The sequence below is a fragment of the Zonotrichia leucophrys genome, chromosome 1 (genome assembly GCF_028769735.1).
Source record: "Zonotrichia leucophrys gambelii isolate GWCS_2022_RI chromosome 1, RI_Zleu_2.0, whole genome shotgun sequence".
NCBI classification, from domain to species: Eukaryota; Metazoa; Chordata; class Aves; order Passeriformes; family Passerellidae; genus Zonotrichia; species Zonotrichia leucophrys.
This window is the reverse complement of record NC_088169.1, coordinates 30,780,024-30,788,942: the sequence shown is the minus strand read 5'-3', so window position 1 is coordinate 30,788,942 and position 8,919 is coordinate 30,780,024. Positions and strand designations below refer to the sequence as shown.

Here is an 8,919-nt window from a genome sequence, read left to right as displayed (position 1 = left end):
CCCGCGGCCGCCGCCGCCTCCCGCAGCGCCTCCGCCCCGCGCACGGCAGCTCCCGCTGGCCCCGCAGCGCCTCCGCCCCTCAGCGCCTCTCGATGGCCCCGCAGCGCCTCCGCCCCGCGCACGGCAGCCCCCGGTGGCCCCGCAGTCACTTCACGCCTCGGTGTCCTGCCCCCGGCTCCGGAACCCTTGGCGGGTCCCAGCCCACGCGGAGCTCCCTGCGGGGTAACCCTGCCTTTGTCCCTTGCGGGGCTCCTGGGAGCCCGCTGGAGCCCCTGGTTCAGGCGCACGGTCCAGCAGGTATCTCACGTATCAGGTTCTCTGCACGCACCACAAAGCCAAGAAGATAGAGTTGTCCGGGCAGAGGCGGTGCGACCTCTCCGTTTATTAAAGAGGAGACTATCCACGAGGGAGAGTGTCCATGTGAACACTCCCGTTGCAGGGAAAGCTTCCTTAGGGCACTGGGGTCAAGTCACAGCAAGACCCCAAGGCCGGGGTGGCAGGCAGCATTAGTTTGGTGCTTGTGAAGATGCAGTTTTGATATGCAAATTCAGGGAGCTGCTATTAAACGTCTTCCAGGCAAGGTTTTAATTAGGTAAAGATTTGCATGTATATGAGTTTATATCAATAGCCCAATTTAATAAAGGCACATGTGTGCCTTTCTTGGCAGTAGACCTCGTCAATATGGCAATGCAAAGCTGTAATTCTTTAAAACATATGCTTGTAAACTTCCATTTGCATTAATGCAAATTATTTCAGGAACACGGGTTCAGTAGCATCTCTCAGAATCAGTAGAATCTCTCAGAAACCTTTGCCTGTCAGAAGGTTCTCAGGTACCTCTAAAACATGTTCTCAGCTACATCTTACTTTTTCATATCTGTGAAGAACAGTTGATCAGTCTACTGATACAACTTCTGCCTAATTGTGCCATGAGAACAGGTATATCTAATCTAGAATCTAAACTCTTATAAATAAAAGTGGACTGGAGAATACTGAGTATTTTAAGCTTATTTTTTCCTACACTCCCTGTTCCCTTTTTTTCTCCACTATAAAACCTAAGGAATAGTGGAAATGGGTATAATGGGCCTTAAGACCCTAATATTTTTTTCTGATTGTGAAGATACTTCTCAAGAAAATATAATTTTGGCACCAAACTCTCAATCTTTTCTGCAGAGCTGAATACATGACTACCTTTTCATTTAGCACATAGCCCTGTCTACATCTGCTGCAATACCACACTTTTGAAAATTGATTCCCACTTCAGAGCTTGAGCTGAGACAGAGGAATGGAGATGCAAGTGGCAAATCAATGTAGATTTCCAAACCCAAAATGAGTGAAAGCTTCCCAAGTTCCTGACAAGTGCTTTTCTCTGATTCAGGCTACGTCCCTTCTTAAAATATTGAAGCAGTTGTCCCTTCTTGAAACAGCAAGCAGGCACAGACAACTCACTGCAGGCATGCTCTTCAGAAATAGCTAAAACCCCCCATTTCCATGGTGTTTCAGGGAATTTCCTCACACAATCTGATGCATGCAAGATACAAATCTCATCATTTTTATTTACTATTTTCTATTAATTTATGCCAGGGTTTCTTTTTATAAATGTCTTTGCTTGTACTTTACTTATAGAACAAGCCCAAACAACCTAGCTTTGAACATCATAAAATAGTAACATTCTATACAGCCTATTTTATTTTGGTTAATAGAATTATATGTGAGATACTGACTCTTGTATCCTGCAGAAATGGTAAACAAAGCAGGAATTTCTAAAGACGGGAATTAGTGCTAGGTTTTATATTCAATAAATATAAATGTTTAATTAAACACCATAGACACAAAGCAGCATTAACACAGAGTCATTCATTTATACTGTAGCTTCCAGATAATTTACCATGATTACCTCAGGTAGGTCTTCAGCTTTACTGACAACAGAAATATACAATAAATACATAAAACCAAGCCACGAGTACTTCACCTTTATCATCTGAAGATTTATTCAAATAATCCAAATCAAATCACATGACAACTTAAAATAATTGCATTGCTAGCCCAGTTTTGCATTTTGTATTACAAAAAGAAAGCTCTTTAGTATAAGAGAATGAAAACAGTGTTTCTTAAACTTTATCAAAAAGTAAGAATGGCATATCATATAGAATGCTACAGCCAGGATGCTTTTCTCTGAAGATTTGCTGTTCATTGGAGGCAGAGAAATATCATTTCATCTTTTTGAATAAGAAATGTTTCCTTTGCAACTTGAAGATCCAACTTAGTACATGATATAATAATTTTCTCTTCCTAAATTATCTGGATGTGCTGAAAATTAGAAAAGAAACATGGAAATGTTTTGACTGTAGGAATTGTAAATCATTTGTTTCTCCCTTCATTGAACACAAAAGTCTTCTCTACTCTTAGTTGCTGAACCTGAGCTATTTTATAGATATCCAGCCTTATTTGACATCAAATAAACCCAACAAGAGGAAGCACACATTGGGGTTCATCATAGGATGCCAAAGGTCTGGCAGAAGGGCATATCCCCTTTGAAAACATCATTCACACTTTATTTGTTTTGAAAATGAATAGAAGGGCTCACAGCTGACACACAGTCTCAGCCTCTCTCCTGATGGGGACTGCTTTTTCATGCTGAAATTCTGGCTTTCTTAAAGTCAGCAGAAGTTTTGACACTGAATTCAAGCAGGGTCATGTTTTTGCTCTCATTTTTTGATCATTTTAGTTAATGATTTCATTTGATCTCTGTGTCCTGGTTTATACAGACCACTCAGATGAACACTTACCATTCCTACAAGTCAAGTAGTTAACTATGTCCTATTTTTTCTCCCTTTTTAACAAACCAAAGTGTTTGATTTGCTCTCTGGCAACAGAGCTAGGAATAGCATACCCTCGGTCTCTTCGTGCCCTGGTTTGCAGTATATTGTATGTTACAAGGTGTGGAATTGGATTAAAAGCTACAGCACAGTGCTCTGCAGATGAACCCACTGCAGGTGTGCTGCTTAATAGGATTTTAATTTGGTAACAAGTGAAAAAAAAGCAGAAACCTAGAATGAGATTTCCTAGATAAAAAAAATGCTATTCATGCTGAGAGAAAGCAACTGCAAGCTCTGTGATAAGGAATAAAGATCTGGCCAATTCTCTCTGAACTGCACTTTTATAGATTATGGCTTGTTCAGAGCATCTCTGTTCCTGCCACTGGTTTCATCAATTTTGAGTTCATACTATATGTGTTTGGCTCTATAGCATTTCATCTGCCACACTTCCCTGCTAAGCCAGTGTGTACAAATCTTCTACTATCTTGCCCCCTGCCCTCTGCATTTTTTTTTCATATAAAACCAATATTTTCCTCAGGAGATGCGTCCAACCTGGAATGTATTCTGTTTTCAAGAGTATTAACTCTATTTATTAATTCTATGTATTAATTATTTAAACTATATTTAAAGATAAGATTCATAAATGTACTGTACTGTTCATAATAAATGGGAAAAGATGGTGTCCCTGCTGAGGAGTCTAATTTATATTCAGCATCAACTAGGAATGGAAGACTAGAAACAGATGGAGAAGGAAGAGGAAGAATAAAGGTGACAACTAAAAGATCAGGAAGGGATCTGCTAAGCCACACATATTGGTGCTGCTGATATCAGGGTAAGGTTGGGAGATTCTTTTCTGATTCGTGTTACCAGTCTTCCCTCATATTTTTCCAGGGTTTTGTAGCAAGACCAAGTGGTTAGCGCTGATTTCAATGAGCTGAGTGGGGAGGTGTGATGAACAGGTTGGTTTTTTTTTTTTTCCCACAGCATAACAGGCTGTAGAGAAGGCATAGAAATGCCTTGTGGAGCAAGATTAAAAACCACGGAGGTTGGGTGATGCTGGCAATGGATGGAGTGGAGAATGGGAACTGATGAAAAGCCCTGGGTTACAGAAACCTGCCAAGCCCGCCTAAGGTGAAGGAATTAAAAGCAAAAATTATGAAATAAACCTGAGCAATATGTCAGGCAGCAGAAATGTGGCCCAGGAAACAGCAGTGTGGCTGGTGGATGCTGCTATGGCTGCTGAGATACCCAACAGAATGGGGTATCTGTGCCCAAAGGGGGATTAGGCAAGAGCAGGGACAGATGGTTCCTTGGAAGCATGATGATGACTTTTAGTGGTCAAAAGTCACAGAACAAAAATCCTTATGCAATGGAAATCTAGTCAGAGGAACTACAGAGATGACAATACAAACAAAGCAGTGAGTGACAGAGATGCTTTTGGCAGCTGCTTGTCAGCAAACCCGTGGCATCAGTGTGGATATACAAAAGAAAGAATCTGCAATGGTCAAAGGAGCACCACCCATCTGAAGAACATGAGCAGGCAAAAGTGCTCACTCACTCTCTCACAGTTCCTGAACTCTTTTGACCTGCAGGTTCACGTTTTTTGACTCCATCACAAACTGTAAGCACTTGAACCACAACATAACAAGTGCTTGCTAGAATATCTTTTTCATCTCAGTGATTAGCATCTTGCACATGGACTGGTAGAATCCATCATTTGCTGGGTTATTTGATGCCTAAACTCCTACACTTTCTTAGTCATTCACTGTGTCCTTCCCTCATGTACACCTTCTCCCAAGTCCTCATACTCCTCATTTCACATTTTACACTCTTCCCCTCTTATTCTGAAAGGGATGATTCCTCATCCCTCTCTCTAATCAGCCTTGCTCTGTTCTTGTGATCAGGTACAAAAAATTCAAAACTGGTACATATTTATAAGCATATCACTTCCACAGACCAAAGCTGAGTCAAGCCCTTGTCTTGATGACCCCTCCAAAAAGCATTGCAATGGGCACGGGACAGACAAAAGGCAGCCCAGTGAAGAGCACAGGACATGGGCAGATATTGAATAAAATTTCTAGTGGTTCATTTCCTCATTTCTGGCCATCACTGATTTAGAGCTCTCTTGCAAATTGTCAGCACCCAGCACAGTTTACATTTTTATATAAAGGTAGTATATGGCAGGATGGGTCTTTATTTTACATTTAGAAAAATAACAAAAGCTGACAAACACACCCATCACATGTATAAATCATTCTTGGTTTGTCCTCTGTGTGACTGCTTTCTCTCCTCCAAATTTCTTTGCTGGACTAGTCTTAGCATACTTTAAAAAAATTAGGGTCCCTTACAGGGCCTTATAATTAATAAAGATGTTTTTAAAACAGTCAATTTCCACTCCTGTGCTAGGGTATGGAAACTGACTACCTCTTAGGAATAACTATAGTAGTGCCACCCAAAAAACCTAGTTTTCTCTGTGAATCTTGGTGCCATTAACATTTTTCTTTCAGTTTTCTGGAAAACACAATGTTCTCTGAGACATAAGACAAGTGCTCTTACTGCATGGAAGAGAAATATGAAAAGAGCTGAATGTCTAATTCATCACTTGCATTAACCACAGAGGCTTGATCCATATTCCCATGTGTTCTTGTATTTAGCCTTGTATTCTAGAAGACTTAGAGTTTATCTTGTTTTCTACCTGTATGTCACACCTTATGCTAGTGAGTTTGGAGCAGTGGACAGACTGCAAGAAAATCAAGAGCAGAAGAGTCTCAAGGATTTAATATTTCTGAAGATATTTCATATCTTTTGATAAAAGTAACAGCTAATGGGAGGGAAGAGAGCCTCTCAGTGCTTCCAAAAGTGAGGAAAGACCACACTGTGCCCTCTCGTTTTTGATTGATAAATACATGTAGTCTGTTTGTCAGCTAGCCCATGGCCTGCTCCCAACACACCAGAACAGCACTGCTCTTCCTTAAAAAACACTTGGGGAATCAGAAGGAGCTCCTGATGTCTGCTGGAAACCTAAGGAAAGAACCAGGAACCTATGGTGCTGAGGAGGTGGGTGATGTTGGGATTACAATCCATTGGGATCACTGTGGGGTGGGAGCAGGATGTGGAGGATGCTTTGTGAGTTGAGGTTTCCGTGACATTGGACACAGCTCCATGCAAACCTGGATTTCATTAGTTCTACTTTACATGCAGAAAATACCCCAATCAGCCACACACCTCCCAATCTGTCCTAATTTGCCCAATTTATAACATTTTCCCCATCATTTTCTTTTAAGTTAATGTTAATTTCACCTTGCTGACAGTGGCTGTGTTCACCAAACAACTCAGAACTCTGGAAAGCATTGCTTAATCCAAAGTTATTCTGGTTCTGCATCACAAGAGCTGTCTGTGGAGCACTGGCTTGAGGTTCCTCCTCAGCAAAACAGGCTGAGAGATGGCTGGGCTCATAAACACACAGAACAGGGACCTCATTTTGCTTTGCAACCAAGGCATTTCCTTCTTCCTTCTCCTCTTCTATATAGGACTGGAAAATGTGAGCCGCAAAATCAACAAGTAGCATATTCAACAAAAGCCAGGATCCTAGGTTTAAAGAAAAACAAAGATAATTATGACAACCTCTTCATTTGCATATCTTTATGATGTGTTCTTTTCTGAAGGGCTTCATTATAGTAATAGGCTAGACAAAGTAATGGACTAGCACTCATCAAACAGTACTTAAAAAACTATGTACTTCCAAATATCCCAGAAAAATAAGCACCACTGCTATTTTTAAACATATGCAATTTTTTTTCCCTTATTTAACTAGAAAAGAAAGTTGTGTTCATTTACTTTCCTGTTCAAGTTCCTCCTCCCCACTCACTTCTACGACAAGGCTTATCAATAACCACATATTATCCCCATTCTCCCCTCAGACAGATAAATCATTCCACCTCTTCCCAAGTGAAACCTCCTACAGACATCTGTGTGTGTATATCTATGACATTAAATGGCCCACCTTGCAGCTTGGACCATAAGTGATAAAAGGCCAGAAAGACTCACTGAGGCCATTGACTTTTGAATCATACCTTGGTTGAAAGCCCTTACAGTAAAAACTAGATCTTCCATGCCATAAATCTGCATAAGAATTCATCAAGCTCTGCATCCCACAAACTAGTTTATATAGACATTAACAAGGAAAGATCACAATTTATATTAATGACCACAGTTTACAGAGCCTTAAAAATGAAAAATATTCTTTTGATGTTATATGTGTCTAAGAAGCTGCTGCTTTTGCTGTTCATCCTTTTGAGGATCCTTAAGCTAGGAAAGTAGGAGGAAGTGCTTGTTTACCTATGGAACAAGGAAAGGGATTTTTATAGTTGGAGTTGAAACTATATTGATTTTTTAGTAGTAGTTCAAGAATGTTTCTAACAATCTTACAGGTGTTTTCAATATATTCTCTAAGAGTAAGCATGAAGCCAAAGCTACCACTCCAGTTGTCTTTTGGGATAATCCAGAGGAACGCAGCTCTCAAGAGGAACTAGGCTGAAGCAATTTGTTGCAGAAGAGGAATACACAGCTCACTACTCAGTCCCCATGGCTTGGAATTGCATCCTTGAGTGCCTTGGAAGGCAGCAGATGTGTGTGAGCTGACATGAAATGCTGTGAGGGAGGTGTGTAGAGACACATTTTCTGGAAAGGAGATGGAGCTGAAGGAGCTGTAGAGCTCCCATTAGCCCTGGATGCTCCAGCACACCTGCTCCCTGCTGCCCTACAGCAGGGGTAACTGCAGGGCTCCTCTGATCTCACCTGGGCACCCCCAAGTGGGGCTGGGCTGGAAAAGGGTGAAAGCCAATCCTAAATTGAGAGGTGTGAAGATGCCAGTGTATTATGTCTGCTGCAGGTGGCAAGCTAGAAGGCAAGAGGTCAAGTCAGAAGCAAGATTTGTTTTGGTTACTGGATTAACATGACACACATTTTCCCAGGTAATTGTGTTTCGTCAGTGTGGATGCTACATAGTTCATATTTTGAAGAAATGCTGAGATTTAAGACATTTCTGGAAAGCAATGTTCCCAAGTACAGAACTTTTACACCAGATGGCTTGTTAACAGAACTGCTTCAGCCTGTCTGCTAAAACTCAGTGTCCTAAAGGAATAGAAACATGTAAAAAAAAAAAAAAAAGGACATTGATAGATCAAATGATCAAATACACCATCTTAAGGAGCAAAGAAAGATAATAATGGCCACATTATTGAAGCATCACAGCAAAATATTAAAAAATATTTTTAACTCTCTCATATTTGAAATAAATTCAATTTTAGTGTTATTGTAGTAGAAAAACTGTCATAAAATGGGTGAAAATGTAATTTGTAATTAGTTTAACGAAGCCTCAGCAGACCAAGAGATGTGCTCCATCCATTGCATCCCATCCATCAACAAAACCGCAGAACAGGGAGGCAATTCATTAAACTCTTCTTGTGGTGGAAAGAGGGAAGAGGATTTCATCATCATGGGGGATTTCAATAAACATTATACATCCAGTGCAGTTCTTGGAATGCATTCTCAGTTTATTCATTGCCAAAAATACTGCATATGACATTGGAGAGTTTTGTGCAGAACTCCTCTGGAGAGAGAGAAAGGATTGATTGTTTTACCCTTACTGTAATGCAGCAGCTGAGGGACGAGGGGCCCTACTGTGTTGTGTTCCCTGCAGACACAGAACAAAACTCTGATCCTGCTCCAGACAGTTTACAAGCAAACAGAAGGCAAAAGGCAGCAGCTTGATGCAGAAGAAGACTATGTTCATACATGCACAAGCACAGCCATTAATGGGGTAAGAATACTGAAGAACACAAAAGGCAACAACCTTGACATACCCCTTTGTTATGTATTTATAGCAAACACATGAAAGCATGGTTTTGAAGGGGCATTTCAAAGAAAATAATGAGGTTTTCTTTGGCTATTTGTATGAAGCTGCATCCAACAGATGAGTTAAAAATATGAAGTTGCTCCTTTGAAAATCTAAAAGGCATTTAATACAGTTTGGGATTAGATGCAACTCACAGGAGATAATACATTTCTGCAGAAGTGGCACCTTTGCAAGGTGTTACAAGTG

At 40.7% G+C, this 8,919-nt stretch overlaps 1 protein-coding gene across 1 annotated transcript in view; it reads right to left on the bottom strand.

Moving 5' to 3' along the window:
* Positions 1-1,998: 1,998 nt before the first annotated feature.
* Positions 1,999-8,919, bottom strand: part of RFX8 (regulatory factor X8) — a 31,897-nt gene continuing 24,976 nt past the window's right edge. The window contains exons 15-16 of the mRNA XM_064714120.1: positions 6,117-6,404; positions 1,999-2,307 (exon numbers count right to left, since the gene is read on the bottom strand). Coding sequence (XP_064570190.1) covers positions 2,261-2,307; positions 6,117-6,404 — 335 coding nt within the window. The 3' untranslated portion in view covers positions 1,999-2,260. The remainder of the gene's footprint in view (positions 2,308-6,116; positions 6,405-8,919) is intronic.